Source organism: Chiloscyllium punctatum, chromosome 32, assembly GCF_047496795.1.
Source record: "Chiloscyllium punctatum isolate Juve2018m chromosome 32, sChiPun1.3, whole genome shotgun sequence".
Classification (NCBI taxonomy): domain Eukaryota; kingdom Metazoa; phylum Chordata; class Chondrichthyes; order Orectolobiformes; family Hemiscylliidae; genus Chiloscyllium; species Chiloscyllium punctatum.
The window spans coordinates 41,352,194-41,369,032 of NC_092770.1; the positions used below are offsets into that span (position 1 = coordinate 41,352,194).

The 16,839-nt window shown below is 43.9% G+C and overlaps 1 protein-coding gene across 4 annotated transcripts in view; it reads right to left on the minus strand.

Moving 5' to 3' along the window:
- The window catches only part of LOC140458093 (sodium- and chloride-dependent GABA transporter 1-like), a 72,323-nt gene that overhangs the window by 46,036 nt on the left and 9,448 nt on the right, over positions 1–16,839 (minus strand). For all 4 annotated transcript variants that reach the window (XM_072552160.1, XM_072552161.1, XM_072552159.1 and 1 more), the window contains exons 3-4: positions 16,250–16,381; positions 1,187–1,287 (exon numbers count right to left, since the gene is read on the minus strand). In XM_072552160.1, the coding sequence (XP_072408261.1) occupies positions 1,187–1,287; positions 16,250–16,381 (233 nt within the window). The remainder of the gene's footprint in view (positions 1–1,186; positions 1,288–16,249; positions 16,382–16,839) is intronic.

Genomic DNA, 16,839 nt, shown 5'->3' on the forward strand with positions numbered 1-16,839 from the left:
AAGAATCCCCCACTAGGGAGTAGGGGAAGGAATTAGAATCTAGACACTACCAGGCTTGAGAGGGCAATAAGAATGGGCCTCTGCTGCTGGGGTTATAAGACAAACTGGGTTGCCACAAACAGCAGTGGTTCCAGCTGCAGCACAGTTTGAGAGAGCTGTGTGTTAGACCAGACAGGAGGAAAATACTGGTTGGCACTTCACAGCCATCCTCTGCAGCTCTTCAGTATTACCAATCACCTAAACTACTGGGCCTGAGTGTGAATGAGTGAATGGTGTGGATGTGTGGGTGTCAGATAATAGCTGGATATATGGGTGGCCATAAGTGAATGGATGGGTGTGAATGTCTGGGTGAGAATGAATGTGTGTTTGTTTGAGTGGCTGTGAGCAAAAAGGTAAATGTTTGCATGAACGTGGCTGAATAGGTGAGTGTATAAATGGCTGTGTGGATGTGTTTCAGGGGATTGATGTATACTGGGTGGCTGTAAATGAATAGGAAGGTGCACAGGTGGGTAAGAATGAATGGATGCATGGGTGGGTGTAAATATGTAGTTGGCCATGGGTCAATGGATCCATCCATGTGGATGATAGTGGGTGACAGTGAACAAGTAGGTGCAAGGGAAAAGGTGGCTGTAGTGAGCAGGAGGATATATGGTGACGGTTTGGTGTGTGGTTGGGTGTGGATGAGTATGTGGATGTGTGTGCAAATATGGTAGGGGTGAATGATTGTGAAAGAGAAAGTCTGGCTGTTCTTGGTTAGGTTTGTTGGTGGGTGTCAGCATTTTTGAATGGGAATGTGTGTGAGTGCATGTGTGGCTGTGTTTGGGGGAATGGGAATATAGGTAAATGTGTGTGTGACGATGTGTGTGTCTCTCTCGCCCTCTCTCTCACTTCTCCATACTAGCCACCCCCAGCCCCACCCTGTCACCCGCCGCTCTCTCTCTCTCTCACTCTCCTGCCTTCTTAAAACCAGAGTGGGAGATGAGAAATGTCCGGTCTGAATGGAAATCCACCTTCATATTAGTTCTGGTGGCCTGTGTCAGGAATGCAACAAGTTGGAAGCTGCAATCTAAATTGTACTCCTGCTGTTTCTCCAAGAATTCCAAAGGTATTCCTCCATTTGAAGATTCAGAGGAGAACAGGACAGCCTGACAGAATCTGTCAGTAATGTCTAAAAACCGAGACTTACCGATGTGAAAGAGCTGAAGAGATAGTAGATAGCCCAGGCTATAATCACAATGTAGTAAGTGTTGAGCCAAAAAGACAAGATGACAGCAGCCAGTCCAACTCCTGTTAAGAAACACAATGCAATTTGTCATAGAAAATATATCCATAACCCAAGGAGGCACTTCTTCACAGGCTTGTTAAACATGTCAGAATCACATATTCATCGTGGCTACCAAAGAATATTCAAAGAAATAGAGTTAAAGCAAATCATTGATCTTGCGATTTACAAGGAGTTACTATTTCATTTTTGTCTCCTCCAAACAACACTAAGTGCTGATGGAACTTTTAAGAACTAAAGATGCTAATGTGCACTGTCCCACTCTGCAACTTGATAGTGCAGAAGTTGAACATTACTGAGAAAGTACACATGTTGCTAATGTTTTTAATCTTAAATTCATCAGGACGGATCACAAGTATGCTATGTTTCGAAGTGAACAGTAGTGTATACTGCGTGAGATAGGGCGCAAATTGGTCAGCAGCAACATGTTGTGCATTGAAATGCATTCCACTGCAATTTTTATAAACCTGGTATAAGCAATTCCTCTTCACAATTCATTAAATGAATATCAATTTAAATTCAGATGTTGAACCAAGTACTGGAAAGGTGATACTTAAAATCAGAAAATGCTGAAAATACTCAGCAGCATCAGTGGAGAGAGAAACAGAGTTAATATTTTAAATTAAGGACCTTTCATCAAACTGGGAAGAAAATCAAACTGGGAACAGTTAGTAATGTCACAGACTTTAAGCAATTCAAAGAGGAAAGGGTGATACAAAGAACTCAGAGGAAGGTCTGTGATATAATGAATGGTGGAATAAATAAAGGCAAGAGTACACAAGAGTATAAAAACAGAGTTGGCTGAGGATCCAAAATGCTGGTGTTCTGATAGGTCCGCTATGCTGACCTCTGCACCATGTTCCAAGAAAAGTGGTGCTTTCGCCCTGCCCTCACAAGTCATTTATAAGATAAATCATGAAAATAAAGTAAAATAAAGCTTTAAGAACCTTTGAACACTAATTTTAGCATTTTGGGAAGAAGAAGATGAAAAAAGATGACCAAAGGAAAAGGATCACAAGGATCGCAGCAAGTAGGACATTTGCCTATAGTATCGGATGTGCTCATGGCCACGGAGCCGACCCCCGCGGCAGCGCCTTTGAACCCACTGGAACAACAGAACTTAGTCTTGGAATCTTAAAACTCTGAGAGAAAAATCAAATCGGTGCTGGAATCTATCACTACAAAAGCATGGGCAGGAGATCCAAAAGCGTGATCAACGCGTGGAGGCGGTTGAGCAGAGGACCACGGCATTGGAGACCACAGCAGAAACCTCAGAGGAGCAGATCCAAACACTGGAAAGCCAGATGTGGGCCTTGCTAGACCAGGTTGACGTCCTCAAGAATCGACATCGAAGAAAGAGCTTACGTATAATTGGGCTCCTGGAACGTGAAGGAGGTGAGAATCTGGTCAGCTCCTGGAGCACTGGCTCCCGCAGCTTCTGGGACTGGGACTCGAGTCAGGCCAGGTGTGTGTGCAACGGGCCCACTGGATGGCAATGTGCAGGTACGGGTCGGATCAGCGCCCCCACCCGGTCCTAGCATGACTCCAGTGCTATAAGGAGAAGCAAATTATTATGGAAGCCTCCAGAATGCTGGGAAAAGACTCACAGATCCTGGTGTACAAGGGGTCGAAAATCATGTTTTCTCAAGACTTTTCTGGGGCTGTCATTAGAAAAAGGAAATCCTTTGATGAAGTCAGGAAGAGGTTGAGAGACCTGAACATTCAATACTCTGTGAGGCATCCGGCAGTATTGGACTTCAGCCATGGAGGGTCTGTTTATAACTTTGACTCAGTCGAGAAGTCAAGGGATTTCCTAGACTCTTTAAAATAGACTGACTGGGTCAAAAAAACTTTGCTCTCTCACTTGTTAATTTTGTATGCCTGGCATGGTTCTGATAATGTGGGGGTTGGGGGGGGGGGGGTGTCTCTATTTCTTCTCTCTTTCTTTCCCTTTCTTGTCATTGTTATTAATTCCTGTTATTCGTTTTGTTCTCTTTGGGTGTGGGGAGGTCATTTTTTCCATTAAAGACAAGTGGGGTTGACATATGGAGGGGATGGGTTGGATACCTACTTTTCATTTCCATGTATTTAAATTATAGGTTTTCTTTGTTTCTGTATTACTTGGGTTTGAGGCGCGGCTCTAGCCAGAAGGAGCCATGGTGGTATTAGGGAGTAGGATCAGTGCCCCCTATGGGCAAGGAAGGACATCTCCAGCTATTTGTTTTCTGTTTAATTTAAGAGTAGTGATTAGTTTTTTTTTTGTTTTGGTAGTGTCTGTAGTGGTAGTTTTTAGATTTTATGAATCTTGTTTTGTCTCCACTCGATGCACTAAGAGTAGGCTTCTTCCTCTCAGGGGGCTGCGGGCCACTTTAGGTGGTTATGGCTAGTTGTTCTTTAGATGGTGCACCTGGAACATAAAGGGGGGTCATTCGCCGGTCAAAATAAAGAAGGTGCTCTCGAATCTCAGAAAGGAGAGCGTTGATATTGCTTTGCTACATGAAACACACTTGAATGATAAGGAACATTTAAAATTACAGCAGGGAGGGGTTAGCAGGGTTTTCGCCTTTCAATTCAAAAAGCAGAGGAGTGGCCATATTAATACAGAGGAACCTCTCATTCCAAGTAATAGATCAAATTAAGGATGAACATGGGCAGTTTGTAATCCTCAAAGCCTTAATACATGGGGAGGAGTATGGCATCTTGAATGTCTACTGCCCCTATTGAGATTGTATTATAGACTCCCTAATAGTCAGACGGAAATTGAGAAACAAACTTGTAAGGAGATGTCAGCTATCTGTAAGAATAATAGGTAGTTGTGGTAGGGGATTTTAACTTTCCAAACATCGACTGGGACTGCCATGGTGTTAAAGGTTTAGATGGAGAGGAATTTCTTAAGTGCGTACAAGACAATTTTCTGATTCAGGATGTGGATGTACCTACTAGAGAAGATGCAAAACTTGACCTACTCTTGGGAAAGAAGGCAGGGCAGATGACTGAGGTGTCAGTGGGGGAGCACTTTGGGGCCAGCGACCATAATTCTATTTGTGATAGAAAAGGATAGACCAGATCTAAAAGTTGAAGTTCTAAATTGGAGAAAGGCCAATTTTGATGGTATTAGGCAAGAACTTTTGAAAGCTGATTGGAGGCAGATGTTCGCAGGTAAAGGGATGGCTTGAAAATGGGAAGTCTTTAGAAGTGAGATAACAAGAATCCAAAGAAAGTATGTTCCTGTCAGGGTGAAAGGAAAGGCTGGTAGGTATAGGGAATGCTGGATGACTAAAGAAATTGAGGGTTTGGTTAAGAAAAAGAAGGAAGCATATGTCAGGTATAGACAGGATAGATCGAGTGAATCCTTAGAAGAGTATAAAGGAAGTAGGAGTATACTTAAGAGGGAAATCAGGAGGGCAAAAAGGGGACATGAGATAATGTTGGCAAATAGAATTAAGGAGAATCCAAAGTGTTTTTACAAATATATTAAGGACAAAAGGGTAACTAGGGAGAGAATAGGGCCCCTCAAAGATCAGCAAGGCGGCCTTTGTGTGGAGCCACAGAAAATGAGTGAGATACTAAATGACTATATTGCATCAGTATTTACTGTGGAAAAGGATATGGAAGATATAGACTGTAGGGAAATAGATGGTGACATCTTGCAAAATGTCCAGATTACAGAGGAGGAAGTGCTGGATGTCTTAAAACGGTTAAAGGTGGATAAATCCCAGGACCTGATCAGGTGTACCCGAGAACTCTGTGGGAAGCTAGAGAAGTGATTGCTGGGCCTCTTGCTGAGATATTTGTATCATTAATAGTCACAGGTGAGGTGCGAAGACTGGAGGTTGGCAAACGTGGTGCCACTGTTTAAGAAGGGCGGTAAAGACAAGCTAGGGAACTATAGACCAGTGAGCCTGACCTCAGTGATGGGCAAGTTGTTGCAGGGAGTCCTGAGGGACAGGATATACAGGTATTTGGAAAGGCAAGGACTGATTCGGGATAGTCAACATGACTTTGTGTGTGGGAAATCATGTCTCACAAACTTGATTGACTTTTTTGATGAAGTAACAAAGAAGATTGGTTAAGGCAGAGCAGTAGATGTGATCTATATGGTCTTCAGTAAGGCATTCGACAAGGTTCCCCATGGGAGACTGATTAGCAAAGTTAAATCTTATGGAATACAGGGAGAACTAGCCATTTGGATACAGAACTGGCTCAAAGGTCGAAGACAGAGGGTGGTGGTGGAGGGTTGTTTTTCAGACGAGCCCTGTGACCAGTGGAGTGCCACAAGGATCGGTGCTGGGTCCTCAACTTTTTGTCATTTACATAAATGACTTGGATGCGAGCATAAGAGGTACAGTTAGTAAGTTAGCAGATGACACCAAAATTGGAGGTGTAGTGGACAGCGAAGAGGGTTACCTCAGATTACAACAGGATCTGGACAAGATGGGCCAATGGGCTGAGAAGTGGCAGATGGAGTTCAATTCAGATAAATGTGAGGTGCTGCATTTTGGAAAAGCAAATCTTAGCAGGACTTATACACTTAATGGTAAAACCTTAGGGAGTGTTGCTGAACAAAGAGACCTTGGAGTGCAGGTTCATAGCTCCTTGAAAGTGGAGTCACAGGTAGATAGGATAGCGAAGAAGGTGTTTGGTATGCTTTCCTTTATTGGTCAGAGTATTGAGTACAGGAGTTGGGAGGACATGTTGCAGCTGTACAGGACATTGGTTCGGCCACTGTTGGAATATTACATGCAATTCTGGTCTCCTTCCTGTCAGGAAGATGTTGTGAAACTTGAAAGGATTCAGAAAAGATTTCCGAGGATGTTGCCAGGTTGGAGGATTTGAGCTATAGGGAAAGGCTAAACAGGCTGGGGCTATTTTCCCTGGAGCGTTGGAGGCGGAGGGGTGACCTTGTAGAGGTTTACAAAATTATGAAGGGCATGGATAGGATAAATAGACAAAGTCTTTTCCCTGGGATCAGGGAGTCCAGAACTAGAGGGCATAGGTTTAGGGTGAGAGGGGAAAGATATAAAAGAGACCTAAGGGGCAACTTTTTCACGCAGAGGATAGTACATGAATGGAATGAGCTGCCAGAGGATGTGGTGGAGGCTGGTACAATTGCAACATTTAAGAGGCATCTGGATGCGTATATGAATAGGAAGGGTTTGGAGGGATATGGGCCGGGTGCTGGCAGGTGGGAATGGGAATTGGGTTGGGATATCTGGTCGACACGGACAGGTTGGACCGAAGGGTCTGTTTCTATGCTTTACATCTCTATGACTCTATGCCCCCTGGCGCACCCCCTTAAATTCTTAATGGATGCATTCTCTAAATTGATACCTCTTGGGGTACGTTGTACGATTATAGGGGGAGACTTCAACCATGTCATGGATCCCAAGGGGTCTCTCAGGTATCTCCCTGCAATCCAAACGTTGGTGGACCTGTGTGGGGAGCTGGGATTGGTGGACAAGTGGAGATCTAATGATAGGGATTTTACTTTTTACTCCAACCCGTACAAGTGCCACACAATGATCGATGTGTTCTTTGTTCCATCAATCTGTCTGGATTCGTTACTATTCTGCAGGATTGGGAATATAGCCATTTCGGACCATGCGGTAGTATACTTACATGTTAAGATCAGGGTAAGGGAACAGATACATGGCATTGGTGCATGGATCCATTTCTTTTGAAAGATAACAAGTTTATTGAATACTTCACAAAGGAATTAACGACTTTCTGGGACATTAACTCAGGTACAACCAGTAACCCATTGATGCTCTGGGAGATCACCAATACTTATTTAAGGGGCTTAATTATTTCATACTCAGCAACCAGGAAGAGGCAGAGAGGAGAGCAGCAGTGTATACTGGAGACCTGGCTGATGGCAGCCGAATCGGTATACTATGATAGACCATGTATGACCAAGTTACAGGGGGTCACGGCTCTCCAGGCTGCTCTGAATTCAGTACTCACCTGGGCAGCGAAGGGAGAGGTCTCCTTAGTGAAGTCAAGATTATTTGAATACGTTGATAAGCCAGGAAGCTACTTGGCTTGTCTGGCTATGAATAAGAGTGCCCCGCAATCCATTATGTCCATTAGGGAGAGTACTGGTATTCTCACCAGTGAGTCTAAAAAGGATTAATGCAATATTTAGGAAATTTTATGCAGAGCTATACCAGTTGAAGAGTTGTGAGGATGGAAGGTTAGCGAGGATAGAATCCTTTTTTGAGAACTTGGATCTCCCAGGTATAACTGGAGAGTAAGCCTCCCTTCGAATGTACTTTTAACAATATTAGCAATACAGAGGCAGTAAGGCAGCTCTAAAGTGGCAAAGCACCAGGCCCAGATGGATTTCTGAGTGTGTTCTATAGAAGTTCATAAATATGTTGGCTGAGCTCATATTGGGAATGAACAATCACTCATACAGCCAGGATTACCTTCTGCCCTCTCTTCGGGAGGCTAATATCTCTCTTATTCTTAAGAGAGGGAAAGATCCTGAGGACTGTGCCTCATACAGACATATCTTGTTGCTGGATGTAAACTTTAAGATCCTGTCTAAAACGCTAGCATTGAGATTGGCGAAGGTACTGCCCTCTATCGTAAAGGAGGACCAGACAGGCTTTATTAAGGGTCACAGTTCTTCTATCCATATCAGGAGAGTGTTGAATATAGTACAGGTATGCCAGCAGAGGTCAATCTGGGTTTGGTGGTCTCCTTAGACATGGAAGAAGTGTTTGACCGGGTGGAGTGGCCATATCTTTTTAACTTCCTGGCCTTGGGGAGGGGACCTTCGCCAGGTGGGTGGCAGTACTGTATAGTGACCATGTGGTGGTGGTCTGTACAAATGGCATAAAATCAGATTACTTTAGCAATGGGGAGGCAGCCAACAAGGGTGTCCTCTTTCGCTGCTGATATTCACTTTAGTAATCGAACTGTTGGTGGAGGCTATTCAGAAGGACACTAAAATAGTTGCCCTAGAGGTAGGAATGGCAGAGCATAAAATCACACTCCTTGCTGATGATGTTATTTTTTGGCTAATCTGACAAAGTTTGTATCCCTCTAATACAAAAGATTTATTTATTTGGCATTTTCTTGGGATATAAAATTAATTTTACAAAGTCGGAAGCTATACCTGTGGGAGGCCTGGTGAGAATACCTGACCTGAAAGATGGCACATGATTTCCTTTCAGTGGTCACAAAAAGGTTTTCTGTATTTGGGTATTTTTATTACCCCCACTTTTCATCAACTGTACAAAGCCAATTTTGTGCAGTTGTTTAAGAAGATAAAACAAGATCTTCAATGCTGGAAGGGGTTGCCAATACCACGATTAGGTCAAATAGCTCTGTTTAAAATGAATATTCTTCTTTACCTATTATACTCCATAAGAATGCTCATGTTGTTGTTTCCCAAACAAGCACGGTGGAAGCTTAATGTCTGGCTTGGATCCTTGATTTGGTGTTGTAGGTGTCCTCTCATTAAATTTGCCAAGTTGCAACTCCCACAGGGAATGGGAGGGGTAGATCTCCCAGACTTTAAATGATTCCAAATGAGCTCCTTATTGTCTTATGTGACTGATTGGGTGTGTAAGGATCGAAGATCGATATGGCTAGACATTGAGGCGTACCAAGCAAAGTATCCCCTCTTTAATTTGCTGTTTAAGGACAGGATGAAATCTGTTGCTGAACATTGTAAAAGTCCAATCATTATAAACACAGTCAAAGCAAGGGGAATGATGAGGCAGGGTGAGTGTAATCTACGTAAGACCTCACCGTTCACCCCCCAAGTTGGAACACCAAGGTTTAGGCCAGGATCAATGGATTCTCGTTTTAAAAGATGGGAGGCCAGGGAAGTCTTCTGGTTGGAAGACCTATTTGAGGGAGAGGTCTTGATGTCTTTTGACCAGCTGAGTCATAAATATGGGCTACCCAGTAGGGACCTCTTCCAATATTTTCAGATTAGGGATTATATAAAGAAAAGGACCACACTCTGACCACGCTATAAGTCTGATATGGAGAGAAGAGTGCTTTGGTGCGCGGGCATTCTCTCGGTCAGTGTCTACACCATCCACGGGGAGGGGGCAATTGGGAAGATATGGAAAGACTTAATGGAGTTTGGAATCAGGAACTGGGAGCAAACATCTTGTTGGAAATATGGGAGGATATCTGGGAGAATGTGAAAAAGATCTCAATTTGCAATAAAGTGCAGGCCATGCAACTAAAGATTCTCCACACGGCCTATATGGCCCCAGAGCGATTAGCAAAATTTAAGACAGGAGCATCTCCAGGGCACCCTAAATGCAAAGCAAGTATCGCACTCTTACACACTGCTTGTGGTCATGCCACAAGATCCATAGGTACTGGGGTGCCATAGCAAATGAATTGGAGGGGATCCTGGGAACTGAAATCCAGGAGGATCCAGTATCCCTTCTTCTGGGATGGCCGAATCTGCCTTCGCTAAATGAACACGGGAAGAGACTATTCAACATTCTCATGTATTGTGCAAGGAAGAATATTTTAATGAGCTGGATCTCAGAAAAAAACCCAGGTCTCACAGGGTGGCGCAGATTAGTGATGGAGCACATATCCCTGGACTTTCTTACGAATGAGGTGCACCAGAAAATGAAACTGTTTTATAAGACCTGGTGGCCCTTTTGAAATTACAGACGTGGACTTGTCAATCATACTGATTAGGGTCTTTGTATAGCCATGAAGGCTGGATTTGGCGGCTGGGGTGGAGGTGGGGGGTGGGGGGGCCTTGGGGAGAAGAAGCCTGAATAAATACTGGAATAATAACTGATGCTCCAGCTGACAGTGGAGGTGCGTCACGTGGTGCAAATTAATTTAATTTAATTTGATCTAACTGAAGTTAAGTTGGTTTAGTTCAACTTAAGTTAATCTAATTTGTTATGTTTAATTATTTATCAAATTGTAATGTGGAAAGACTGTTCTGTGTCTTTGTGATAGTTTTAGTTTGTTTTGTAAAAGAGGTACCACTGCTTAAGAAAAGTGGTAAGGACAAGCCAGGGAACTATAGACCGGTGAGCCTGACATCAGTGGTGGGCAAGTTGTTGGAGGGAATCCTGAGGAACAGGATGTACATGTATTTGGAAAGGCCAGAACTGATTAGGGATAGTCACCATGGCTTTGTGCCTGGGAAGTCATGTCACACAAACTTGATTGAGATTTTTGAAATAACAAAGAGAATTGATGAGGGCAGAGCAGTAGGTGTGATCTATATGGACTTCAGTAAGGCGTTCGACAAGGTTCCCCATGGGAGAATGGTTAGCAAGGTTAGATCTCATGGGACACAGGGAGAACTAACCACTTGGATACAGAACTGACTCAAAGGTAGAAGATAGAGGGTGGTGGTACAGGGTTGTTTTTCAGATTGGAGGTCTGTGACCAGTGGAGTGCCACAAGGATCGGTGCTGGGTCCACTACTTTTCATCATTTATATAAATGATTTGGATGTGAGCATAAGAGGTATAGTTAGTAAGATTGCAGATGACACCAAAATTGGAGGTGTAGTGAACAGAGAAGTACGTTACCTCAGATTACAACGGGATCTTGATCAGATGGGCCAATAGGCTGAGAAGTGGCAGATGGAGTTTAATTTAGACGAATGCGAGGTGCTGCATTTTGGGAAAGCAAATCTTAGCAGGACTTATACACTTAATGGTAAGGTCCTAGGGAGTGTTGCAGGTTCATAGCTCCTAGAAAGTGGAGTTGCAGGTAGATAGGATAGTGAAGAAGGCGTTTGGTATGCTTTCTTTTATTGGTCAGAGTATTGAGTACAGGAGTTGGAGCGTCATGTTGCGGCTATACAGGTCATTGGTTAGGCTACTGTTGGAATATTGCGTGCAATTCTGGTCATCTTCCTATTGGAAAGATATTGTGAAACTTGAAAGGGATCAGAAAAGATTTACAAGGATGTTGCCAGGGTTGGAGGATTTCAGCTATAAGGAGAGGCTGAACAGGCTGGGGCTGTTTTCCGTGGAGTGTCGAAGGCTGAGGGGTGACCTTATAGAGGTTTATAAAATTATGAGGGGCATGGCTAGGCTGAATAGACAAAGTCTTTTCCCTGGAATGAGGGAGTCCAGAACTAGAGGGTATAGGTTTAGGGTGAGAGGGGAAAGATATAAAAGAGACCTAACATGCAACTTGTTCATGTACCACCCTCTGCATGAACATGTATGGAATAATCTGTCAGAGGAAGTGGTGGAGGCTGATGCAATTACAACATTTAAAAAGCAAATGGATGGGTATATGAATAGTAAGGGTTTGGAGGGATATGGGCCGGGTGCTGGCAGGTGGGAATAGATTGGGTTGGGATATCTTGTCGGCGTGGACAAGTTAGACTCAAGGGTCTGTTTCCATGCTGTACATCTCTATGTCTCTAAGTTAGTTTATTGTTCTTGTTTTTTTAACTTCTGTATTTTTATAATTCTGCAAAAAATGCCTTTTTCAATTAAAAACAGACTTGGCTAAAGTGGACTGGGAAAATAAGATAAAGGTAATAATGTGATGATGTATCAGCAGAAATTTAAGGAGATTTAGTAATCCTACTAAATGTTGGAGAAGGCCCATTCCTGTTCCTATTTCTTCTGGTCTTATACAATCACTAGAGAAAACGTATTGGGAATACTAATGCGATTTAAGGCAGGCAAGTCCCCTGAACATAATGGCCTGCATCCTACGGTCTTAATAAAGTGAATTTTAGTGGATGCATGGAAAAGGTCCCAGTCAACTGGAAAATTAACAATGTCACAACATTAGTCAAGAAAGAAGTGAGGCAAAAAACAGGAAACTATCGTCCTAGGCAGAGGTTGACAGCCTAATGACCAACATTTTAAAATACTGCAAAAATTATTAAAGATCATGGCTGGACGTTTCAGGAAGCATAATGCAATCAGACAAGTCAACATGGTTTTCTTAAAGGGACACTGCCTTTGGAGAATTACTTGAGTTAAGGAAGCAAAAAAATGCTGCATTATAGTATAGATTTCAGGATAAACAGCCTTGTATCTTTGAGGCAGTTGCACGATAAGAGGACTGCTTTGGCTTCAGTTACAATCTCTCTGTGTAATGGAGTCAATGTAATGTCTTCAAATGGTCATGAATTTACATGTGATGTATAAAAGTAAGCATAAAACCCAGACTATGTACGCACATCAGAGACTTCACACCTATGTGAATATTTAGTTCTAAATAGTTAGTCAAGACATCTATTGCAAAAAGAACCTGCCACTCTGTGGTTTATCTTATTTTGATTAAATATAGAAAAATTCATAATGCACCAATAAATAGAGTCGGTAAAGTGAAATCAGTAGATGTGTAGTGTACTTAGATTTTCAAAAGGAGAAAGTGAGGACTGCAGGAGATCAGAGCTGAAAATGTGTTGCTGGAAAAGCGCAGCAGGTCAGGCAGCATCCAAGGAGCAGGAGAATCGACATTTTGGGCATGAGCCCTTCTTCAGGAATGAGGAAAGTGTGTCCAGCAGGCTAAGATAAAAGGTAGGGAGGAGGGACTTGGGGGAGGGGCGTTGGAAATGCAATAGATCGAAGGAGGTTAAGGTGAGGGTGATAGGCCAGAGTGGGGATGGGGGGCGGAGAGGTCAGGAAGAAGATTGCAGGTTAGGAAGGTGGTGCTGAGTTCGAGGGATTTGACTGAGACAAGGTGGGGGGAGGGGAAATGAGGAAACTGGAGAAATCTGAGTTCATCCCTTGTGGTTGGAGGGTTCCTAGGCGGAAGATGAGGCACTCTTCCTTCGACCGTCGTGTTGCTATGGTCTTGTGATGGAGAAGTCCAAGGACCTGCATGTCCTTGGTGGAGTGGGAGAGGGAGTTGTAGTGTTGAGCCACAGGTTGGTTGGGTTGGTTGGTCCGGGTGTCCCAGAGGTGTTCTCTGAAACATTCCGCAAGTAGGCGGCCTGTCTCCCCAATATAGAGGCGGCCACATCGGGTGCAGCGGATGTAATAAATGATGTGTGTGGAGGTGCAGGTGAATTTGTGGCGGATATGGAAGGATCCCTTGGGGCCTTGGAGGGAAGTAAGGGGGGAGGTGTGGGCGCAAGTTTTGCATTTCTTGTGGTTGCAGGGGAAGGTGCTGGGAGTGGAGGTTGGGTTGGTGGGGGGTGTGGACCTGATGAGGGAGTGGTCTTTTTGGAATGCTGGTAGGGGAGGGGAGGGAAATATATCCCTGGTGGTGGGGTCCATTTGGAGGTGGCGAAAATGACGACGGATGATACGATGTATATGGAGGTTAGTGGGGTGGTAGGTGAGGATGAATGGGGTTCTGATCAATGAGGTAAGAACAATGACTGCAGATGCTGGAAACCAAAAAGGCTGCTCGTTGGATGCTGCCTGAACTGCTGTGCTCTTCCAGCACCCCTAAACCAGTGGGGTTCTGTCCTGGTGGCGATTGCAGGGGCAGGGCTCAAGGGCAGAGGAGCAGGAAGTGGAGGAGATGTGGTGGAGGGCATCGTCGATCACATCTGGGGGGAAATTGCGGTCTTTGAAGAAGGAGGCCATCTGGGTTGTGCGGTATTGTAACTGGTCCTCCTGGAAGCAGATGCGGCGGAGACGAAGGAATTGGGAATATGGGATGCCGTTTTTACAGGGGGCTGGGTGGGAGGAGGTGTAGTGTAGGTAGCTATGGGAGTCGGTCCCACAGCTACCTAGACTACACCTCCTCCCACCCTGCCCCTGTAAAAACGGCATCCCATATTCCCAATTCCTTCGTCTCCACCGCATCTGCTTCCAGGAGGACCAGTTCCAATACCGTACAACGCAGATGGCCTCCTTCTTCAAAGACCGCAATTTCCCCCCAGATGTGATCAATGATGCCCTCCACTGCATCTCCTCCACTTCCCGCTCCTCCGCCCTTGAGCCCCGTCCTTCAAATCACCACCAGGACAGAACCCCACTGGTCCTCACCTACCACCCCACTAACCTCCATATACATCGTATCATCTGTCGTCATTTCCGCCACTTCCAAATGGACCCCACCACCAGGGATATATTTCCCTCCCCTCCCCTACCAGCATTCCAAAAAGACCACTCCCTCGTCAGGTCCACACCCCCCACCAACCCAACCTCCACTCCCAGCACCTTCCCCTGCAACCACAAGAAATGCAAAACTTGCGCCCACACCTCCCCCCTTACTTCCCTCCAAGGCCCCAAGGGATCCTTCCATATCCGCCACAAATTCACCTGCACCTCCACACATATCATTTATTGCATCCGCTGCACCCGATGTGGCCGCCTCTATATTGGGGAGACAGGCCGCCTACTTGCGGAACGTTTCAGAGAACACCTCTGGGACACCCGGACCAACCAACCCAATCACCCCGTGGCTCAACACTTCAACTCCCCCTCCCACTCCACCAAGGACATGTAGGTCCTTGGATTCCTCCATCGCCAGACCATAGCAACATGACGGTTGGAGGAAGAGAGCCTCATCTTCCGCCTAGGAACCCTCCAACCACAAGGGATGAACTCAGATATCTCCAGTTTCCTCATTTCCCCTCCCCCCACCTGGTCTCAGTCAAATCCCTCGAACTCAGCACCGCCTTCCTAACCTGCAATCTTCTTCCTGACCTCTCCGCCCCTCTCCCCCACTCCGGCCTATCACCCTCACCTTCTCACCCTCACCTTAACCTCCTTCCACCTATTGCATTTCCAACGCCCCTCCCCCAAGTCCCTCCTCCCTACCTTTTATCTTATCCTGCTTGGCACACTTTCCTCATGCCCAAAAGGACTCATGCCCGAAACATCGATTCTCCTGCTCCTTGGATGCTGCCTGACCTGCTGCGCTTTTATAGCAACACATTTTCAGCTTAGATTTTCAAAAGGCATTTGTTAACGTGCCATGTAAAGGGTTACCATTCAAGATAACAGCATATGTGTTGGGGTTATATATTATCATGGCTAGAGGGCTGGCTAACTAATAGGAAACAGCCAGATGGGATAAATGGTTCATTTTCAGGTTGACAAATTGCAATTGATGGTGTGCTACAAGGATCAGTGGAACCCCAACTATCTATGATTTATATTAATGATGCGATTAATGTGATGAACTGCACTGAAGCCAAAGTTGATAACAATAGGTAGGAAGGGAGGTTGTAATGAAGTTGCAAAGAATCTGCAGAAGGATAGATATAGGTTAAGTTAATGGCCTGACAGATGGAACATAATGTAGGAAAGTGTGAAGTTGTCTACTGAGAACACTTGCTTGTTCTGTGCTTCAGTGTTTCTGCAGTCAGCAAGAAATCAATTCCACCTTTAAGATACTTTTCAAAATTTCAATTATATTAGAATTTAGATTGAGTTAAATTCAGCATCCAGACCGTAAATGTACTTTAAAAGTCATATGCTGCACTGGGTAGATGCATAGTAAATGTCCTTTGTAATGCCCATCTATGTACATTACATTAACATCAATTTCAGAAGATTTTCTCTACCGCATCACATCATCAGTTGTCCATTAACCAGTTATCTACTGGTTAATATCTAATGCTGACACAGAATGACTACATTATTGGTTGGACCTATCCCAAAGCCATTTTATACAATTAGGTAAACTTTGTGAGCCCTTCCTTGTGGCATATTGAAAATATATGGTCCTGCAATTCTTTGAAATACGTTTGCATGGTAGGGTGACTTGCCATGTTTGAGGGCTTAGGCAACATTCTGTAACATATTTGTAGCTGGCAGAGAGAAATTTTCTCACACCAGTTCAAATAAATCTGATGATAGATCATGAAGTGAAAAGGAAATATTTCACTCAGCCCACAGCCTAACTTTATAAACATAGCTTTAATGTTATTTCCAGCCCCATTATGCTATATTCCTTCCATTACAAATTCTGTACCAGATTATCAAACACAGAACTAACCACTCAAAGCATCTTAGAAAAGAAAATAATCCATGGCAAAAATTTTAATGTATTTTTCATGCAAATTCCAAATATACAAACCCTTAAACATAGGAGCTAGTTTCCACACACCAAGGCCTCCAATGGATGTGTACTGACCAAGAGCTGTTTCCAAGAGGAACAAAGGGATGCCAGCAAATATCAGTGTCAAAAAGTATGGGATCAGAAATGCACCTAAAATGTAATAAGCAGGATGTTATTCCAATAAGATGAACACCAAATTTCAGAAACAATTTCTATCTGTATCTTGAAAGTGCATGTCTATATGAACATTTGACATAAGATTGTTGGATTGCATTTTTGTTCCCCCATCAGGTTTCTACATCAGTAATGTAGGTCATGTTTTGCAGGCAAAGATCACATACAACAATTACAGATGGTTAGCCATTACACTTCCACATCAAAGGAAAAGTAATTAAACACAATATATTGAAGTCATTCTAACATTGAAAACCTGTTTCAACCAAAACTCTAACTGTGTTAAAAGTGGGCACCTATCTAGTCAGAGGCAATAGATGCTGAGGAATATATGATTTGAATATTTTATGAAACATTTTATCTTTATGTAACTCTATCTACAGTGATACAACTGAGACTGGAGAGTGCACTGTCACAGTCTATTTCCATCATTC